Source organism: Vulpes vulpes, chromosome 9 (assembly GCF_048418805.1).
Source record: "Vulpes vulpes isolate BD-2025 chromosome 9, VulVul3, whole genome shotgun sequence".
In the NCBI taxonomy this organism is placed as follows: Eukaryota; Metazoa; Chordata; class Mammalia; order Carnivora; family Canidae; genus Vulpes; species Vulpes vulpes.
In genome coordinates, this window is record NC_132788.1 from 90,242,160 (window position 1) to 90,263,464 (window position 21,305).

The 21,305-nt window shown below is 44.1% G+C and overlaps 4 protein-coding genes and 3 non-coding genes across 18 annotated transcripts in view; 2 read left to right on the forward strand and 5 right to left on the reverse strand.

Annotated features, from left to right (window-relative positions):
• Window positions 1-1,733: 1,733 nt before the first annotated feature.
• Window positions 1,734-3,463, reverse strand: SPCS1 (signal peptidase complex subunit 1). The gene is made up of 4 exons (XM_025986527.2): window positions 3,218-3,463; window positions 2,885-2,944; window positions 2,712-2,798; window positions 1,734-2,235 (listed from the first exon to the last, which is right to left on the reverse strand). Exons 1-4 carry the CDS (start codon window positions 3,251-3,253, stop codon window positions 2,110-2,112), a joined length of 309 nt encoding a protein of 102 aa, XP_025842312.1. The 5' UTR covers window positions 3,254-3,463; the 3' UTR covers window positions 1,734-2,109.
• A 334-nt stretch (window positions 3,464-3,797) lies between these two features.
• Window positions 3,798-13,973, forward strand: GLT8D1 (glycosyltransferase 8 domain containing 1). Of its 2 annotated transcripts, none has more exons than XM_072720883.1 (10): window positions 3,798-3,929; window positions 7,394-7,447; window positions 7,533-7,631; window positions 10,041-10,254; window positions 11,406-11,523; window positions 11,944-12,028; window positions 12,160-12,272; window positions 12,629-12,795; window positions 12,915-13,027; window positions 13,435-13,973. In XM_072720883.1, the coding sequence occupies exons 2-10, from the start codon at window positions 7,432-7,434 to the stop codon at window positions 13,623-13,625; spliced, it is 1,116 nt and encodes a 371-aa protein (XP_072576984.1). In that variant the 5' UTR covers window positions 3,798-3,929; window positions 7,394-7,431; the 3' UTR covers window positions 13,626-13,973. The 2 variants fall into 2 exon arrangements, with proteins under 2 accessions (XP_072576984.1, XP_072576985.1); XM_072720884.1 differs by lacking the exon at window positions 3,798-3,929 and adding an exon at window positions 4,963-5,179.
• On the reverse strand, window positions 12,678-21,118 carry GNL3 (G protein nucleolar 3). Its single transcript, XM_025986601.2, has 15 exons — window positions 20,854-21,118; window positions 20,059-20,117; window positions 19,547-19,684; window positions 19,317-19,430; window positions 18,802-18,885; window positions 17,878-18,010; window positions 16,989-17,101; window positions 16,628-16,751; window positions 16,163-16,250; window positions 15,472-15,646; window positions 15,192-15,334; window positions 14,973-15,109; window positions 14,706-14,887; window positions 14,372-14,438; window positions 12,678-14,251 (listed from the first exon to the last, which is right to left on the reverse strand). The coding sequence occupies exons 1-15, from the start codon at window positions 20,864-20,866 to the stop codon at window positions 14,169-14,171; spliced, it is 1,653 nt and encodes a 550-aa protein (XP_025842386.2). The 5' UTR covers window positions 20,867-21,118; the 3' UTR covers window positions 12,678-14,168.
• LOC112913345 (small nucleolar RNA SNORD69) lies at window positions 15,702-15,778 on the reverse strand. Its single transcript, XR_003233673.1, has one exon. It is a non-coding gene; the product is annotated as a small nucleolar RNA SNORD69 (small nucleolar RNA).
• LOC112913348 (small nucleolar RNA SNORD19B) lies at window positions 16,861-16,942 on the reverse strand. The gene has a single exon (XR_003233675.1). It is a non-coding gene; the product is annotated as a small nucleolar RNA SNORD19B (small nucleolar RNA).
• On the reverse strand, window positions 17,760-17,836 carry LOC112913344 (small nucleolar RNA SNORD19). The gene has a single exon (XR_003233672.2). It is a non-coding gene; the product is annotated as a small nucleolar RNA SNORD19 (small nucleolar RNA).
• Window positions 21,091-21,305, forward strand: part of PBRM1 (polybromo 1) — a 120,809-nt gene continuing 120,594 nt past the window's right edge. For 6 of the 11 annotated variants that reach the window (XM_025986539.2, XM_025986554.2, XM_072720832.1 and 3 more), the window contains exon 1: window positions 21,113-21,238. The gene's annotated coding sequence lies outside the window, so the exon portion shown is untranslated. Of the gene's footprint in view, window positions 21,239-21,305 lie in introns of all 11 variants that reach the window. The other 5 variants (XM_072720844.1, XM_025986600.2, XM_072720848.1 and 2 more) reach the window with 5 other exon arrangements.

The following is a 21,305-nucleotide window of genomic DNA, read 5'->3' on the forward strand; positions in this document are numbered from 1 at the left end:
ATGTATTATTCAAACTTATATTAAGACCTGACCAGTAGAGTATTGTGGTGATGGAAATGTTTTGTATGTGCATTGTGATGAAGTAGCTACTGGTCATATATGGCTTTTGAGCTCTTGAAATGTGGCTAGCTTGAGGAACTCAGTTTTAAATAGACACAAGTGACTAATGGCACCATATTGGACAGTGCAGCTCTGAATCATTAATATCTATTGATCACCTACAATGTGTCACGAACTCCTAGGTACTATGCAAACAGTAATGAGCATAAGATCCCTGTTCCCATGGAGGAGATGAAGAAATACATAATGTGGGAAATATTAGTGCAAATAGAATAAAGAGGCATACCATTCTATTTTGATAGGGCAGGAGATGCTTCTTTATAGTCACATCTCAGTAGAGACCTGAATGAAAGAATAAGGGGCACCTGGGTGGCTCAGTTGGTTAAGTGTTTGCTTGCAGCTCAGGTCATGATCCCAGGGTCCTGGGAGCAAGCCCTGCATTGGGCTCCCTGCTCAGTGGAGAGCCTGCTAGCCTGCTTCTCCGTCTCCCTGTGCTTATGCTATCTCTGTCAAATAAATAAAATCTTAAAAAAGAGAACTTACTAAAGAAGAAAAAATAAGTCATGTATATCTGAGGGAAGCATAGAGAACAAGTCCAGGTCTTCCTTTTGATCACCTGTCCACTTGATCTACCACAATCTGAAAGGTGGTAGTGTTGGTCTCCTACCAAGAGTGTAGCTTTGCCAAACTCTTATGTATATAACATTCTTTATGTTTCATGTCCTATTTTTTTAAAGGGTTTTTCTTTTTTTTTTTTTTTATTTTTATTTATTTATGTATGAGTCACAGAGAGAGAGAGAGGCAGAGACAGAAGCAGGCTCCCTGCACCGGGAGCCCAATGTGGGATTCGATCCTGGGTGTCCAGGATTGCGCCCTGGGCCAAAGGCAGGTGCTAAACCGCTGCGCCACCCAGGGATCCCTCATGTCCTATTTAATATATAATGATTCTTAACAGTGACATCTTGGCAGCTATGAAATACCCTTTTTCCCATTTAATGCTTTCTGATATTAAGTATCTGACTTTCACAATTACCCCTTTCTGCTTGATCTACCTAATATATCATTGTTCCTGTTTTTAACTTTTGGATATCATCTTGAAAAAAAATAGGTAACTTGACTTAACCCTATTTGGGAGCTCCTAATTTTTTAATCATATTTATTACTCTTACTGATATGCTTGGTCTTATTTCTGCTGTCTTAAATTTTATCTTTTTTTTTTTTTAAACCTTCCTGACTTTTGTTGTATTAAGTCTTTGCTCTCATTTTTTAAACTTATATCTTATTAAGTCCTATTTTTCTGGTTCTGAGAAATAGAGTATCACCTCTAGTAATCCTCTCCCGTCCCACACACAAAAATCTTTAGAACATTTTTCTCTTCAGCCCTCTGGCAGATTTAAAAGGAACAGGTTTCCACTTTGGTCCACCTCAAGTAAAGCATGGATTGAATTTTTTCTGCTTAACAACCTTATTTTAGTGGTGCCAAAATACTACTTTCCCACGAATTTACATTAGTAAATTTTTTTTATAGGTGCTTACTGTTGTCAAGAAAGACATGTATTAGGAACTTACAGCTACAGAAAATAGAAATGATGCTTTCAAAACCACAAACTTCTAACTTTGGCTTTTACTAGTAGGTTCGCTTGCAGAACAATGAACAAAAGACTCTTTAGACATAGACTTGCATTGAGTTTTAATTGAAAACATTAAAACAACTTAACCACTCGTAATGAATTATAAAACTTTGACAGTTAAATTGTACTATCATTTATGAGGCATTTGTCACTTTTTGTAGACCCGAAAGAAGCTTTGCATACTTGTGTTTTCTGTTCTCATTTCAGACGAAGATTATGAAGAGATGGTCTAAAGTATTTATAAATCAAAAGCCAGCTGAGTTAGAAGTGAACTATAAAGAGAACAAAATCTACACACAGCTGTGCTGAAAGAGCAGCGATGGGTTTAAGCTCATGTTTTGGATATGAAAACAATTGAGCTCATCTCACACAAAACGGAAGCAGGTGCAATAGTAAAGCTAAATCATGAAAACCCTAATTAGTTATTTTTAGCATGCCTCTTAATTTTTCTTTCTCCCGGTTTCTTGTCTTCTGAACCTGAGTCTTGGACAGGTAACCACTTGAGGGGATGCCGACGATAAATGGGCCATGGAGGAAGTGTCAACTGAACCAGAACAGAGAAAATCCATCAATATTAAACATTAAAAGTCTGAAAGATCATTACAGATAATGCCTGGTTCCCAAATACCTCCTATGCTAACAGCATTAGTAAAAACAGCAGCAAAACTGACATTCCAGTTATACCTCTGCCCAAACAAGATAAATTTAAAAACTGGGAACAAGCCTCACCATTGACACATAAGGCTGTAAGAGCTAAACGGTGAGGAGGGAGCACTGTGAAGACCAGAGGAAATTACCACTAGCTCTGACCTTAAGATTACTGCTTGGAGCAGCTGCCAAAAGAAATGTCCTTTTATGCAGCTTACTTTATCTGACACTTATCTGGCATTCTACTTTTCCAAGGACTGATGACAAAAGGAGGTTTTGAAAAGTCGGTGCTGGTTCTTACTGCTAGGTCCAACCAAACCAACCCATTCAGTGAACTTGTCACTAACATTCAAATACTCACAAACTCCTTACCAAACACGAAAAAGCAAATCCGGCCATAACTATATAGACAGTCCACCCAAACTGTTCGGCCACGTACCCGTAGATAAATCCAACTATCTGTAAACAGACGAAGTGTGTTAAACACAGTCAAGCTGTCTGGGGGCGGGGGAGAAGAAAGAATACTGTGCAAAACCGATACTTACTGCAGAAAAAAGAATGATTCCCTGAAACATCTGTTCAGCTAGCTTCTGGCCCTTGTAATCCTAGAGGTGAAGAAGAGCAAAGCCGGAATTGGTTCCACCGCTGCAGACGGTTTCCGCCCTGGCCTCGCCGCGCTGGCACCCGGCCACCCCAACAGCAGGGGCCTCCCAGGGACTGGGCAAGAGACGCAGCTCTGGGTGTGCGGGGAAACAAGCCTCCCAGGGGAGCACGGGCAGGGGCACCCCCGGAGAAGAGACATGGGGACGCGAGCGGCGCAACTCGGCGACGCAGGAAGGCGGCCCGGCCCGTCCGCCAGGCACCGCGCCGACCCTCACCATTTGCGTGGGGAGCGAGCTCAGATGCTCCAGCATGGCTGGCTGGGGAGGCCGGCGGCCGGCGGAGGGCAGCCGCGACTCTCGGGCCGTGGCCCCGGGGCTCTGGGGCGAGGCGCAGCACGGCGGGCCCGCGGAGCCGGGGAGCGCGATGGCCGCGGCCCCGGAAGCGGATGTCTCCCGCGGCCCCCAGCGGCCCGAGGCCCCGCCCCGCGCCGCCGCTACGCGCCCCCCGCTGCGGCAGCCGCCGGGCGCCCGGCGCCCGGCCCGCGGGGGAGGGGGCGGGGGCGGGGGCGGCGGCCGCGAGGAGGCATCGCGCGCCCGGGGAGGGCTCGCCGTCCGCGCTGCCGGCTGCCGGGAGCCGAGGCCCCGGCCCTGCTAGACGCCCTCCGCGGCGCCGCTGCGGCCCACCGGCTGCCGGCGCGCGCCCCGTCGCCATGGCGACCGTGTTTCCTCGGCGAGGACCCCGGCGGCAGGGCTGCCCGGCGGCGCCTGTGTGGCCGCGCTCCCGCGGGCGGAGCGGGCAGCGGGCAGCGGGCAGCGGGTGGCCGGACTGCGCGGCGGCCGCCGAGCTAGCGGGCGGGCGGGCTGGGTCCCGAGTGCAGGGCAGGCGGGCGGCCCGGCGGCGAGCTGGGCCCCCCGGCCTGCGGGGCGGCCGCTGAGCTGGCGGGGCGGGCCGGGGCGCGGGCGGTGGCTCCTCCTCCTCCAGCTGCAGGTAAGGGCGGCCGGGGGAGCGCCCGAGGGGAACGGCTCGGCCGGACCTAACGGGGGGCGGGGGGCTGTGGGCCCGGGGGAGCCTCCGGAGCGTCCCGGAAGGGCGCCCTGTTGACCCCTGCAGTTTAGGGGGGACCCGCGCTCGGCCGCCCCTCGCACCGCCTTGGGAGCGACTCCCTCCCGGAGAGTCCCCCACGTTGGCAGCGCGGCTGGCTCGCCGGCTGCACCGGGCCCTCCCAGGCCCTCCCAGGCCCGACCCATCCCTCTCTCAGGACTGGGGTGTGCCTCTCCCTTGTTATCCGAGCGAGGTAGGGTGCCCCGTGTTTCGGGGAGACCCTGCCTGTGCATCCCGGGTGGCGCTTGGCCTCTGCTCTGTCGCGTGTCGGGGGCGCAGACGGCGGGGTTCTCCGCGCTCCAGGCACAGGCTGCCGCTCATTCATACAGTCCGCACATTGACGGCGCCTTGCTCTGTGCACGCAGCGGGCCTCGGGTACTGCTGTGACCAGCACCGGGCTCATGCCTTCACAGAGCCCACGACGTGTTAGGGGAGACAGTGGCATAACCCCAGGAATAAGTGACAGATTTATTATGGGATTGGGCGGCCAGGGAGATGTGGGAGCTCAGGGCAGGTGCCGCTGAATGTGGGGTTTGAGAGGCTCCCCCCTTGAGTCCTGAAAGCCAAGCAGGAGCTAGCCAGATGAAGGCAGGAGAAAGTGCCTTTCCACCTTTAGGCCTGGCAGAGACTATTTAATAGACTCTCTGTTGTATGTAGAAATAGACCTGTCTCTGTGTTACCGTCCGCCACCTTTAAAGTTTCATTTATTTAAGTAACATCTACACCCAACCTCGAACTCACAATCTCTAGATCAAGAGTAACTGGCTTCTGAGATTGAGCCAGCTGGGCATCCCTGCGTTATCCATTTTTTTATTATTATTTATTTATTTATTTATTTCCCTGCGTTTTATTTATTTATTTATTTATTTATTTATTTATTTATTTATTTATTTATTTATGATAGTCACACACACAGAGAGAGAGGCAGAGAGACACAGGCAGAGGGAGAAGCAGGCTCCATGCACCAGGAGCCCGACGTGGGACTCGATCCTGGGTTTCCAGGATCGCTGCCCTGGGCCAAAGGCAGGCGCCAAACCGCTGCGCCACCCAGGGATCCCCGTTATCCCTTTTTAAATGCACTTCACGATGTGGCAGTTGCTGCAAAGGCTTTAAGGGTATTGGAGCTCTAACATATGGTGAGAAGAGGAAATTGCCTGTCCATTTCCATTTGAGAGAGATCTTTGTTGGAATCCATGTTGGTCCTTATGTTGAAATGTGTTTTCACAACCATTATCAAAGATGGTGTTCTCTTTTTTGAGCTGAGAACCACCGTTGGTCATATTTACAAGACCATTCAACAAATATCACATGCCTAATAAGAGTCATGTTTTTCAGATGTGAGGATGCATCAGTAGTTTCATTGGGGTCTCTATTCTCATAGAGCCTACATTCTAGTCTGGAAAGACAGAAATCAAGAAATAGAGAAATGAGATAGTTTCATAAATGAGGGGGTGTAGTGAACTACAGATGGCCTCTGAGGGGATGATAAAGAGGACATAAAGATGATTTTGGTCTTTGGCGACCTCAACAAGGTCAGTTTGAATGGAACAGTAGGGGCAGAAGTCTGGTTGGAGAGAAGGAAAGCGAGTGGAGCTACATATTAAATTTTTTCAAGGGGGGAACACAGAAATGGGTCTGTGGATCAGCTAGGGTGAGGGGAGTAGTTTTTTGTTGTTGCTTTTAATTAACTGGAAGATAGAAGAGCATGATAATATGATGAGTGTGATCCAACTGAGAGGGAAAGCGTTTGCTGATGCTGCACTAAGGAAACAATTAGAGGTTATGTTAGAGTATCAGTGGAATGGCCTTTCATGGGACATTTTAACAAAAGGGAAAGCAGAAAAAATGGGCACAGCTGCCAAGAATGTGGGTCTTAATGCAGATAGCTAGCAAGTTAAAAAAAAAAAAGAAGAAAGGTGTTCTTTTTTTCTCTTTTTTTTTTCAAAGGCCTTGAGAAATCAAGTGCCTCATAGGCACATACTAACAATGAAATTAATTCAGACTTACTTTTACTTTAGAAATATGCTATAATTCAAAGTGCTTTGTGGAGTTAATAGCCTTAGGTAAAAATGTTAGGTACTCCCATGAGGGAGGATGAAGCATAAAAGTATAAAGGTTTCAGAAGTAGGATCATAATATCCTGGATGCATAAAATCTTTTAAGGAAACATTACCCAGAGATGTTGTAGAAATCTGATCTGATCACTTCATTTAGTTCCACACAGTCTTGTTGCCACTGAATTATTATTTTAAATTTCTCTTTTTAATTTTTTAAGTAATTTCTATATCCCAGACTCTTGGGATTAAGAGTCGCAGTCTCTACTGACTGAGCCAGCCAGGTGCCCCTATTATTATGTTTTGTTTTTGTTTTTTTTTTAAGCGAAGGCATCAGATGAGGTGAGCACAAGCCACAGACAGATGACAGTATTAGATACTGCTTTATGAAGAGATGAGTAGTTACCCAACAGCGATTAAGCCCTGGAAAGCTCATTTTCTCTTTTACCAGATTTTTAATTTTTGAGAATAGCACCCTAAACTTTTGAAAGCAAAAGTGGATTTTGTACATTTTTGTAATTACCGTTTCTCTGCTATTTTAGGGGGAGGGGGGCAGAGGGTGAGAGAATCTTAAGCAGCCTCCTTGCACAGCTTGGTCTTATAGCCCTGAAATCATGACCTGTGCTGAAATCAAGAGCCAGACACTCAACCGAGCCACCCAAGTGCCCCTTTCTGCTATAATTTTTAAAAAGATTTTATTTATTCATGAAAGACATAGAGAGAGGCAGAAACACAGGCAAAGAGAGAAGCAGGCTCCATGCAGGGAGCCCGATGTGGGACTCGATCCCAGGACTCCAGGGATCACGCGCTGGGCCAAAGGCAGGCACTTAACCACTGAGCCACCCAGGCGTCCCTTCTGTAGTTTTAAATGAATTTGGAAAATGTTTTTTTTAATTCCAGTTAAAGCTGGATGGGATACAACTCAGAACAGGGTCGTTTTGTACCAATGAGGCTGATCTCAGGTTACTTGATCATAGATAACCAAGTCCATGTCTAATTTAATTAGGAATCTTGAATAGAAATTCATTTGGAAAATATTTCTGTAGTCAGCAGGTGTTCCTCGATAGAATTTATTTTGCTTTTCATCTGGTGACATCTAATGTACAAGACTTTCTCCCAGTATTATCATGACTACCACATAAAATTCAGGTCTCAAGTTAGGTTCTTGGAAACTGTTAATTCAAAATGAGTTTCTGGCAGAAGATACTGTATGTTTCTACCTGAATAAAAGTGTTGAGGCATTTCGATGGTCATTCTCATGTACCTACTGACTGGGGGCTTGCTTTTGTCTTGTAGGGTTAAAAACTAGCATTTATATAAAACAGAAGAAAAAGATGTCATTCCGTAAAGGTATGCTTTTTCTACAAATTATGTTGTTTTTACAGCTGCTCAAAAGGTAAAGAGATGTCATGCAGGCTTTTCCTCTGTATTTCAGTAAACATCATCATCCTGGTCCTGGCTGTTGCTCTCTTCTTACTGGTTTTGCACCATAACTTCCTGGGCCTGAGCAGTTTGCTAAGGAATGAGGTTTCAGGTATGTGAAGCCTTACTAATGCCTTGGCATCTATCAAGGACCTGGAGTTCTGTGTATCCCAACATCCTGGTACATCACTAGATTAAAGAAAAAGTTTTCTTCTTGTCCTGATAAAAGTGGCCTGACTGGGGAAGGGAGAAGTGTGGTACTCGTTGTGCTCTTGCAGCCCCACCCCCACCCCTTCTCCCTGTCTGGGGAGATCTGGGAGATGCCAGGGTTTGATCTGCTCGCAGATACCTTTTCACCAATTCACCAAATCAGAGGCCTTAGAGGAGCCTCTGTGGGCTGCTGTCTACCCACACTGCAGCAGAACAGGGCTTCAGAAGGTGAGTGATGCTTATCTTGGATGCCTGCCCTGTTTACAGGCGTCAGTATGGTTACTTTCCTTGAACCTGTACAACAGTATCAGGTACTGTGGTAGAAAAACAAAACCATCAAGCCTATCAACTGATTTAAAAAGTCACTTTATTGCATAATTCCATCATCAGTTCTTTTAAATTAATTCTCCATACTGCTCCTGGCTCTGGTTTTGAGACATGTGTGAAGCTTCAGGATGTTTGTCAAAAATCATTTTGGGGTTGCCACCCACCGTAGTTGACCAGAGTAAGAAAAGATTAATAGCTTTCCCTTGACCTTCACTGAGTACTGTTTTATAACAAGAAGTATTTATATATATATATATATACACACACACATGTAATATGTACATAAAGAAACATATGCTCCTGGTGGTAACATTTTTAAGAGCATTCAGGCTCCACAAGAATTTGTTCACTCTATCTTCTCTGCATTTAGATGATGGCTGGTGCACAGGAGGTACTCTATATGATTTCATTACCAAATTATTAAAATTTTGGTGTAGTACCTTCTTGGGTTTTTTTCCTGTGTATTTTTTTCTGTTACAAGATTATGCACTACATAAACTGCATGTGACATGTTTTCCCGATATTTTAAGTCACCATGATGGTAGATACTCCTCATATAAAATCTTTTTTTTTTTTAATTTTTTTAAATTTTTATTTATTTATGATAGTCACAGAGAGATAGAGAGGCAGAGACACAGGCAGAGGGAGAAGCAGGCTCCATGCACATGATAGTCACAGAGAGAGAGAGAGAGAGAGGCAGAGACACAGGCGGAGGGAGAAGCAGGGTCCATGCGCCGGGAGCCTGATGTGGGATTCGATCCCGGGTCTCCAGGATCGCGCCCTGGGCCAAAGGCAGGCGCCAAACCGCTGCACCACCCAGGGATCCCTCATATAAAATCTTAATACCACATAGTTTGAATCCATAGGAAAAAGTCTTGGTACAGTGAATCAGTGGTATCCCCACCAAGAAATGTGTTACATATATAGCAGGAGTATACATGTGTATTTACTTTTTGTCTATCTACGCTTCATGATGACAGGGATTTGTCTTTTTTTTTTTTTTTCAAGATTTTATTTCTTCATAGAGATGCAGAGAGAGAGAGAAGAGAGGCAGAGACACAGGCAGAGGGAGAAACAGGCTCCATACAGAGAGCCTGACATGGGACTCGATCCCGGGACTCCAGGATCATGCCCTGGGCTGCAAGCGGTGCTAAACCGCTGCGCCACCGGGGCTGCCCAGGGATTTGTCTTTTATTCATGGCTCCAGCTTCAGTGCCTAGATAATGCCTTGCATATATTAGGTGGTCATTGAATGTAAACGAATAAATACATATTGAAGGGCAAAAAGGAACACTTACAAAACAGTAGAGTTGCTTTGTGATGCAGTCTGATACTTTTCAAATTCAGGGCTCTATTCTAATTCAGGAACGGTTTTCCTACTTAATTTTGATTATGACCCACGAGAAACTGATTTCCTGTCCACTTATGGGACATAATTCATAGTTTGAAAAATAACTGTTTAGTCGGTTTCTAAGTTTTTACAATTATAAACGAATTTGTGACTTTAACCTCTCAGATTTTGTCTTTAAGAGAGGCAAGGGGAATTTCTGTGTCAGAGGTCACATACCTGTTTAAGGTTAGTTCATTTAAGTAATCTCAACAGCCGATGTGGAGCTTGAACTCATGACCCTGAGATCAGGAGTTACATGCCCCCCCCCCCCCCGCCCTCCCTGGACTGAGCCAGTCAGGCACTCCTCTCTTTTAAAGTTTTTGATACCAACTAAGATACATTCTAGAAGGATTCTGTTGCATTCCCACCAGTAGTGTATCAGAATTCAGGCCACCAATTTTTTAATGCTTCTGCTTTTCCAGAAGCCTTGCTACACATGGGAAAACAGTTTCTGGGTTATATGCCTCTCACATTGTAATGAGGGGAAAATGAGGGAAGTATCATCCTCACCTTACCTCTTTTCAGTTCTTGGGCTCTATATTAAAAGCTCATGAAATGATAACACAATACCTTCCTTGTGTGTATTCTTTACAGATTCAGGAATTGTGGGGTTTCAGCCTATAGACTTTGTCCCAAATGTTCCCCGACAAGCTGTAGACGGGAGAGAAGAGGAGATTCCTGTGATCATTGCTGCATCTGAAGATAGGCTTGGAGGGGCCATTGCAGCTATAAACAGCATTCAGCACAATACTCGCTCCAATGTGATGTTCTACATTGTTACACTCAATGGTACAGCAGATCATCTTCGGTGAGCTCTGCTTGCCTGACAATTCTGCTCAATTCTAGGATGCTCTAGAATAGGCCAGCTGCCAATCCAGGGAATTTTTTTGGGGGGGGGGGAGGGGGAACGTTTTTTTCTATATGCATATACTTTCCCATGTGATTGTATCATAAACATGTTGCCAAGATGTGAATCAGCTGTGCCATACACACATTAACTCAAGCTGATAAGGTTTTGGTAAGAAGAGTCTCTCTGTGAAAGCAGCAATATGTTAATTTACATCCTGTTACAAGCTCCTTATCTCATACCTTGAGTAGGTCTAGAGTAGAATGGGATGGGGGGAGCAGTGGCACAGTGGTGTGGTGGAGTGAGCAGATACTAGATCCACATCCTAGCCCAGAGTGATTAGAGCCTATTTCCACATCTTTAAGTATGGAGTGAAAACACCCAACTTAGAGGATTACTGTGTTGCAAATGAGAAAATATGTAAAAAACACTAAGAACGTAACCATCCAGCAGATGTTTCTTACTACAGTTGTGACTAATCATAGAATCCTAAAGTGAACAAGATCTTAAAAATGCTCTTGAATTCAGATTTATGAAATTTAGTCAAATATCTTGTCTAATAAGCTAAGAGTTGTCAAAGATCTAAAACATTCTGTCCTTGTGGCTATTTTCTACATGGTTCATGTTTAGTTTGTGAAAATTACCGTTTTCCCCATGAAAATTCTGAAATCATCTAAAATAATGTAAAAACAAATAATGCATTACAATAGCCACAGGAAAAAAAAGCAGTATATTAGAGAAGATGGACTTTTTACCTTAGACTCAGGTGGAAAAATAAGTTATTACAGTGAATTAATGAGTGTAATAACAGGGTGATGACCACTTTTTATTGATAATTAGCTTTCACTACCATATTTTGACTTTTCTTTACCACATATTTGGAGAGACAAGAGTTGGACCACATGTAGTGATGGGATGTTCTCAACTCCACAGGGTGCTTTTCTACAGCATTGGTCCCAAGTGTGAGCCTGGTGGGAGCACTAGCCATCACCATAGAATCTTGGTTCAGGCAGTGACTCTGATGGGCATACCCTCAACAGCGATCAAAGAAAAGGCTGTAGTTTGGGGATATGGTTATAGAAAACTGAAATTTGATGCTTTATTTTCATCAGATCCTGGCTCAGCAGCAGTACCTTGAAAAACATCAGGTACAAAATTGTGAATTTTGACACTAAACTTTTGGATGGGAAAGTAAAGGAGGATCCCAACCAGGGAGAATCCATAAAACCAGTGAGTTCCATGCATCCTTGTTGGTTCTTGGGAGTACAGTTGACTCTAGGACAACACAGATTTCAACTTCAAGGGTCCACTTCTATGCAGTTTTCAATAATTCGTAACGTACAAAACATGTGGACTGTTCATATTCTAGATAAGCTATCAACAGTATGCTATTAAGTTTTTTTGGGGGGAAGACAAACTTTTGACTGTCCAGCACTGTTTTTAGGAAATGGCTGGGTAACTAGGTACACTGTAAGTAGCTCTTTGGGGACCAAGGTTGGGCAGTTCTAAGAGACCTTCAGCTATCTTCTCCTGCATGGGTATGGAGAGCATTCTGGGAGTTTTTTTTTTGGGGGGGGGGGGGAAGCTTCTAAAAAAGGCATAGCCACTGATGAATCCTACGTCAATGTCTCTTTCCTTTTCCTTTCCCAGTTAACCTTTGCAAGGTTCTACTTGCCAGTTCTGGTTCCCAGTGCAAAGAAGGCCATATATATGGATGATGATGTAATTGTGCAAGGTACCAAAGATTGTCACCATTGGTGCTGTTCTCTGTCGAGTGTGGGCAGTTGTGTTAATTTTATTTACAATATCCTATAAAAGGTCATCCTAAGTGGGAGGAATGGGCATCTAAAACTTTGTCTATTTCAGGGGATATTCTTACACTTTATAATACACCACTGAAACCAGGACATGCAGCTGCATTTTCAGAAGATTGTGATTCAGCCTCTACAAAAGTTGTCATCCGTGGAGCAGGGAATCAGGTGAATTACTTATTCGTTATCTTTACAGATACTCCACGCTCCATACTGCAGGGTAATGGCGAGAAGGCAGCAAAATCAGGGAGGCTCTTCCTCTCTCCTGCATTTTACATTCCCCAGTTAGTCCATGCCAAAATTCAAGGCTTTTCTACGAATTGGTTCATAAACTTGACAACCTAATCTTCCTTGAACATATGGGTCAGTATGTTTATTCTAGGTTTCTATACCAACTCAGAATCCCAGATGTCAGTTTTATTTGCCTTAGAGCCCTTTGCTAATCTAATTAATGAGATTTTTCTTTACTATTACTATATATTCATTGTTTGAAGCAATAAACATATATCCCATTTGTGTTTTAGTACAATTACATTGGCTATCTTGACTATAAGAAGGAAAGAATTCGTAAACTTTCCATGAAAGCCAGCACATGCTCATTTAATCCTGGAGTTTTTGTTGCAAACTTAACAGAATGGAAAAAACAGAATATAACTAACCAGCTGGAAAAATGGATGAAACTCAATGTAGAGTAAGTATATAGCTGACTACACTGTGAAGACTCTTATTTCAACCCTCGGGGTCTTTCTTATCTAAGAGGAATTTGTCAGGATTTTCCACTAACAGCTTACATTTGTCATCTGTCCCAAGAGAGGGACTGTATAGCAGAACATTGGCTGGCAGCACCACAACACCTCCTCTGCTGATCGTATTTTATCAACAGCACTCTACAATTGACCCCATGTGGAATGTCCGCCACCTTGGTAAGTCAAAAAAAAAAAAATAATAATAATGAAAAGAATTAAGGATTAAATTAAAGATTTACTCGTCTGAAAAACAATGCTCAAGATGAGATATATCCAGTTTCCTTTAAGTTTTCTGCAGTTTAGGGATCCCTGGGTGGCGCAGCGGTTTAGCCCCTGCCTTTGGCCCAGGGCGTGATCCTGGAGACCCGGGATCGAATCCCACGCCGGGCTCCCGGTGCATGGAGCCTGCTTCTCCCTCTGCCTATGTCTCTGCCTCTCTCTCTGTGTGTGTGTGTGACTATCATAAATTAAAAAAAATTAAAAAAAAAAATTAAAAAAAGTTTTCTGCAGTTTGATGTACAGTTATTTCTGACTGGTACTGGCACTAGTACAAACATTTGGCTTTTTTTTTCTCTCAATGGAAGGTTCCAGTGCTGGAAAACGATATTCACCCCAGTTTGTAAAGGCTGCCAAGTTACTCCACTGGAATGGTCACTTTAAGCCATGGGGAAGAACTGCTTCCTATTCTGAGATCTGGGAAAAATGGTATATTCCAGACCCAACAGGCAAATTCAGCTTGATCCGAAGACATATGGAGATCTCAAATATAAAATAAAACATAATTTATGCTGTAAGCATTTCTCAGGAAATCCTGGAAGACAGTATGTGTGGGCAGTAACAGATGCAAGGCTTCAATGCCTATCTGCAGCAACCCATGGAAAGAGGGATGTTTCAGCTGGGTAAAGAGGACACACTACCCCGTCTAACAGTTGGCTTCCCAGATAGACTATAAATGTCTCCATCTGCCTTATCAACAAGTGTTTGCTTACTACCGTGCTGAATGACCAGAGGTAAATGGACTGACAGGATTGGTACAGCTAGTTCAACACTGCTGCTTGGTTTTAATTTTGTAACCTTAACCTGTGGTCTGATCTGTTAATAAAGTGAAACCTACATTTTTCAATAGGTATCTCATTTTTTTGCTTCCAAGTAATTATACTTCTATCCGCTCATTGTATAAGTAAGGAGTTGTCTTAAAAATTTACACAGAACATGATATTCACAAAATTTACATTTTACATCACACTGTAACTGGTCCAGTTATAGCTTAGTAGCTCAAAAATGTTTAAAAACCACCTTATAAAAGGGAGAAGTTCTGTTATACATAGTCTGTACTGAAGTCATAAGCATCATCTTCCTCTTCAGCCATTTTATCTGAGATGTAAGGTGATGCTGACCCATCTATATTGGAGGAAATAAAAAGTGAGGTCAAAAAAAACAAAAACAAAAACAAAAAAACGGCAATTCCACATCATGTTGCTTTGTTAGTAAATCCCTCCTTTTCCACCCAAGATGCCCCACCTGCTTGAGATTCCTCAGGTGGTGCCTCCCAGGCCTCTTCCGCCCCGGACATCTCTGAACTCTTTTCCTGTGGGACAAAGAGAAACAGTACATAATTAGTAGCCCTTACCTGCTCATTAATCCAAGAAATTAAATAACTGGAAAAAGACTCTGAAGGTACACATGATAGGGCAGACAAAATTAAGACTAATGACTTCAAGCCTTAAATACCTAAAACTTGAAGGATTTCTTGTAGTCTGTTATGAACTGTTTACTTTGTCCCTTCAGCCCCTTCCCATTTGTTAAACATTGAAAATTTACTTTAGATTAAGCCACTCACATGCAACATACTTACACTAGCTGCTACTTCAACACCATCCTGGTCGCTGTCGAGGTCATCACAGTCCTCCCCCTCCTCCTGTTTTTTCTCTTTCTGTTTTGGCAGTTCTTCTGGTATGTCCTTTTCCTCTATTATTCCATTTGTCAGACCCGAAGACTGGAAAAGGATGCTACTGGCTAAACGAGGGCCCCTGATGACTAGGGAAGGAACACAGGTCATGTAAACAGAGACCTTTTATTGGCCTCTCAGCCAATGAAGACAGTAAACACAAGACTTGCTTACTGTGTATGCTGTGTGCATTGTTCTTTTCCAGTTCTTCCAGGTTAAGGCCCTGTTTCATGTCTCTCATTATGGCCTCATTTAAATGTGAAGGAGGAGTCCAGGATGTAGGGGGATGACAGTAGTAACCTAAGGAGGCACTAGATTTAAAAACAAGATTTGTAAATAATTAGTTCCTTCATTCCATGTGATCCTCAAAATGCCAACAGAAAAAAGTCTTACCCTGTCCACTCTGACCATATCAGTTTGGCAGCACCTTCTAAATTTGGGCTTCCACCTTTTTGGTGCAGTCCTCTTCTCTGAGCAAGTGATGTAAAAAAGTCCAGAGGATTCTTAAAGTCTGGAACAGTAAATTTCAGTACTACCTTAAAAAAGAAAAACTGACATTATTCATCTGATATAGTATTAAAAAAAAAAAAAAAAAAAAACCTTGAAAACCTTCTACTTAAAAATGTTTATGATGAAAGAGATCATGGAGCTCAAGGGAACTGGGTTCTTATACCTGTCGAGCATCAGCCTGGGACAAGATGGCACTAGCAGCCTCCACTGGTTTCAACACTTCAATACTTGCTGGACTTCTCAGAGCAAGTGCACTGGCAGAGTTAACTGGAGACACAATGAAACTTGGACTGTCTACAACTGTGATTTGTTTGTCCAGGGTGACAACCTGCATGTACCTGGAAAAAGAGGGACAGTAACCGATGGGAGCACTGGTTTACCTGAAGGATGAAGAACACGAAGCTCAGGGTTGGATTGAACAAACTCAGCACAGTCTGTCAGATCCAGTTTATCATCATTTGCTTCATGTTTTATCTGAAACTCTAACAGTGCTCCTCCCCTTCTAAAGAAAAACACTGTATTTATAACCTCTGAGTTGACCTAGACACATGCTGTTTCCTCTGCCATAAAAATTTCCCTGCCAAATAACTGACTTCGATTCAGTACTGGGTTCAAGCATCCCTTCTTCTGAGGCAGCTTCCCCTTCTCTCAATCTACGTGCTTGTCTTTCAAACTAGATGTGAGCTGTTCCGCTCTAATCAATTCTTCCCTAAGCCTAGCACTGACTTAACCCTTTCCTTGCACTGACACCTCTAAAGAAAAAGTAGAAAATGGTCTTCCTTGAGCTATCCAAAACAAAATAATGTTTACTCGTCTATAATGAAATAGCACAATTATGGAAGAACTCAATTTACCTTGTAAGCCCCATGGATACACCAACATTACATATCCGTTCTTGTTTTAAGCTGTTGATGATGCTGCTTTTCCCCACATTTGGGAAACCTACAAATGGGAAACCCACAGAACAAAAGGCATTATGTACTGGTAACTATAAAATTTCCACTGCCTTATTTTAGGTTTGCCTGATATTTGGAGCAAGATCAGAGTTGGATCTGAGTGTCTTCACTTCAACACTAAGACCAATCTTAGCGTCTTCATTTCTTGCACAAGTAATCAAAGAGCAGGAAAAGATGATTAATTCAAATCTTACAGTGCACAGCACTGGAACAGGCAGGAATTAAAATTTCTGAGCGTGTTTCATTAAACGGGCAAGAATTCAATGTTTGAACAAGCTCTTTATTGAGCACCAACCTCATACACTGTTAACATGAATAAAACCTTGACACTTAAGACATAAAGCGTGTTAAATTGAAACTCACCAATTACTCCCACCTGAATGGCTTTGCCACAAGTCTCCTGAAAACTTCTAAGAAGCTTCCAAAGGCCTTCTTTCCCAACGCAGACTTCACTTCTGAAGGGAGTTCTCTTCCTGACCTTCAAGTGCTAAAATTACAAATAATTAAACTACTTCTGATAACCCACCAGATAAAACCCAAGCAATCTCTCCAGAGCCCAGCTATTAAAATCACCACTCTATTATCTTTCAGATTATCTCTGGATGAAATCAGAGTTGGATCTTATAAATTCTCATTTTTTAATCAAGATTTTGTATGCTCATCATATTTCAGCCATTCAAAATCTGAAAGAACCATACTTTCCACCACTGACTGTAAAGCGTACCTTGATTATCTTGCCCTTGTCCTTCAAATTTGTTGAGGCTCTGAACACCACTGTTGGTAATTCCTTCTTCAAATAACTTAGCCAGCTTTCTAAATTCTCCTTTGGTACCAAATCTAAGAGGGATTAGGAACAAGACACATGCTCCAATTTGGTTATTTTATTGAGATAAATATGAATATTTGATAAACTGGATTTTACTCTGTCTCTTCAGTTTTTTAAAAAGAATTTAGATGGAAGATAGGAAGAGAGTAAGCTCCCTATCACACTGCCTATATCTTAACAGTTTGGTATCTACCCTCCTATATTTCTTAAGTTACCCTTTGCATTGCTCACCTTTTCAGAATTAAATCAACCAGTAGATTATGACCCTAACTTAACAGCAGATCTGTGTTTCCAGAATTTACTCTCAGGTTAACAGCCATGTTTACTGGCCCCAACAGTAACTGCGGATGCCATTTTACATTCTGCTTCATGAAATCTCTATTCTGGGCTTTCCTGGCCCTGATGTTCAAACCAATACTTCCTTAAACACACTTTATATAAATATTATCATATGTGAACATTATGTGGATATGGTGAATATGGCAAACTACCATCACTCCGTATGTGAGATTAATGAGTAAGCAGAGTAGAGAAGCTTACAGTCTTAAATAAGACAAGATGGCAAAGTAGTAAATAGTAAGAGAAAAGTAGAAACCTGTTAGTCACTTATAGAAAATACCTCAATCCCATTGCCCAGCATTGCTTTTAGTAACAAGACCATAATGCACTGGGTTTATTGAGGTCAGAGTTGGATCTTATCAGTCTTCAATGAAAATCAGACTGCTCACATGTTTTCCTCATACCTCGCTAGTGCATATGGAACATAAAAGGCATCTCTTCTGCTCACCTGATTTATTTAATACAAGTACCAGCTTCTTCTGTCCACTCTGGACAATGGCTTCTTCTGCCTGGGGACACCTGCAACCAAGAGGATCTCTGGCATCCAACACCTCCAGCACAACATCTGAGGCTTCAATCACCTGTCAAAGCAGAAACTATCAAAGAAATATCCCGTGCTCTGGCAACACCCTCCATACACAAGTACAGTGGCATTTTCCACTTAGCAACAGGGTGAACTCAGAGTTAGATCTTTGATCTTCACTTTGGCATTTAGAATGTTCACATGTTCATTTCTCACAGGAAAGTAAAACATAGGTTTGCTTGGCAGCCTATGGACTCCTGACAAAATGGATTTCAAAAGTAGAAATATCTCCATTGTCTGAATATACAACCCTTCCACAGTGAATTATGTAGTGTGATACGCCCTGTGGCCCTGCTGAGAGATGCTGACCAGCAGTCCTGTTCTATTAATGGAGGGAAGTGAGCTTAGAAAAACGGGTATTTAGGATGGGGGTTCTGGGGAACAATTATGCCAAGACACTGCCTTGTCTTCCTTCCCTTAGGTTTCAACAGCACTTTTTCCCCACGCTGCTTGCTCTGACGTATCTTCATCTATTTTAGAAACCACTATCAACATGTTACTTAACACAAAGTACCATTTCTGTCAGTCATGCTTATAGGAAGTGCTCCTGTGCAAAAATTTTAAACTTTAAGAATACTTCCTGCAGCTAAACAGAAAAGGCCCTAAATAGGATAAACCACAATAAACAAAGAATAAAAACTTTTAAAACTAGGATATGCCAACTTGCTGATTCATCTATCTCAAGTGAACTCCACTTCCACATTTATAGGGCTGGTGTCAGAAAAAAAGAATCACTCTAGTCTTTTCAACCTCATTACCATTTTTAGACACTGACCTAGACTAAAATACCTTTTTAAGTTCCTGACAATACAACTTCTTTGGATTCTGTTTGCCTGACTTGGGTTTGTCCTTAGCTTTGCACTGCCCAGATTCCTGCAAGATAAAGACAGGGGAAAAAGGACACCAAGTTAGCACTTCAGCTGTACCTATTTCTCCATTTTCCATGGCTAATTAGGGGCACTGCAAGTGACATTTCTTTAAGTAAAAAAGAGTCAAAATAGTCTTTCTGCCCAAGGCACAGCATCCCCTGCCCTGGGTATGTTTTTACTTCTGTCAGAATTCTCAGTCATAAAGATAATCTTTAAAAAAAAAAAAAGTATTTATTCACACACACACACACACACACACACACACGGGGGGGGGGGGGGGGGGGCAGAGACACAGGTAGAGGGAGAAGCAGGCTCCATGCAGAGCCGGACGTGGGGCTTGATCCCCGGTCTCCAGGATCACGCCCTAGGCTGCAGGCGGCGCTAAACTGCTGCACCATCGGGGCTGCCCTCAGTCATAAAGATACTTAATCGTACCTCCTTCACAGGTTCCAACTTAGATGGCTTAACACCAGGGTTAGTTTCAAGTTTTCTTTTCTTTTCCTGTTCCTTCTGCCTGTCAAGTTTCTGCTGCTCTTTTAGTTCTTCGAGCTGCATCCAAGCCATAAGAGAAATGAGTGAGCCAAACCAATGTGGTGCTACTTTACTTTCAAAAACCACATACCCACGCATCACTTGTTCAGAGTTTGAGCTATAACATATCTTACTCGCTGTTTCCTTAGCTCAGCTTCCCGAAGAAGAGCCTCTTTAAAGGGAGCACTGTTTGGAACTCCTGGGTCTTTTCTAGGCTTTTTGCGACCCTGCTTTTTGGCCTCCTTCCTCAATTTTCGATGGTGCTCTCGAACCTATTATAATAAAAATTTTTATTCATTTGTAAAATTTACTAGCCAATCTAGCTAAAAGTAGTTATGCCTGTAAAATAAGCCAAGAAAATTAAGTTGTAACCAGAGAGAAAACAAACATTTATGTACACAACAGCAAAACAGTCACCAGGAGACTCTTTGCAGAGGTTAACACGTTGGTTGATTAGTTTGCAGACTTATCACCAAACTACTGCACTTTCCCACAGCTATACTAAGAACTTGTGCCCATGGAGTGTAATTAACTTCAATTCTATAAGATGAAATCACATTAATCCAAACCTCCTTGTGCCCGAAAGGTGGAGCAGAAATCAGTTCAGCATTATATTGAACATGGGTGTTCCAAGCACAACACTTACCTTTTTTTGGATTTTATACCTTTTATGGCAGGTCATGCGTTTACTTGCTTTCTTTAACTCTACAAAGAAACCCAGCACAAGAGGATTAGACACAAAGGATCCGTTTGGTTTTTAGCCACCGGGCTCAGGGGTCACGTCCCTTTCCCTACTTAGCAATTAACGCTCAAACCTAAAAATCACATGTGGTGGATTACAAACACAGGCCATTCTAAAATCTCAAAGAATCTCTCTCACTCTTTCCCTAACAGACTGAAACCGCACAGCAGAGCAGGAGACCCCCAGATGGCAGCCCCTTCTCGTCCTACGCCACAAATCACAAGTTAGGACCGAGCAGTGGATCTCAGCGGCCCGCCTCAGACCTCAACATGGCCGAAGAGGGAAGAGGCTCGGCCCGCAACTTTAAACCTGCCCGCTTGGACAGGTTTACTCAGGACAATCTGGCGTGATTTTAATTCCTTAAAACATATCTGACAGAGAGAGAACACGAGCAGGGGGAGGGGCAGACTCCCCGCTTCACAGGGCGCCCACGCTCGATCCCGGGAAGCCGGGGCCGTGACCTACGCCGAAGGCAGACACCTGACCACTGGGCCACCCAGGCGCCCCAGTGACCTTCACTGCTGTCTTCCTTTCGTACAACAGGCCGGCGGCTGACGACGGCCTTCCCCCACTCGCTTCTCCTCCGGACCCGCGCCACGGCCTGCCCGCAGGCTCCCCCGCTCCCTCAGAAGACCGCCCCGACGGTTCGCCGACCATCAGAGACAGGCCCCTCTACACCCGCTCCCCGGCCGTACTCACTCGGTCGCTTCATACTGGGAGCGGGAACGGCGGTCGCAGAGGCGTAACCGGCGGCAGCAGCAGCAACAACGCGCCTCCGCCACGGCCACGTGTGACTCGCAGGCAGCCAAGCCCGAGCGTCACGCACCGACGCTACCGCCGTAAAGCGCGCCGCCGCCCGCTCGCGTGCGCGCGCACGCAGTGTCGTGCGGAGCCGGGTTCGCTTGGCGGCCGCAGGGCTGGTTTTGCGGCGGCACCGGGAGGGGTGAGGGCGGTGAGGGCGGCGGGTGCTGGAGCGACGGCGGCGGCCGCAGCCGGAGGAGCAATAGCAGCAGCCGTGGCGGCCACGGGGCGGGGCGCGGCGGTCGGCGACCGCGGCCGGGGCTGCAGGCGGCGGAGCGGCTGGGTAAGGCCGGGCCCGGGGCGGGCGGGGCCGCTCCCTCTCGGCCGGCTGCCGGGCCTTTGTGTGGGCC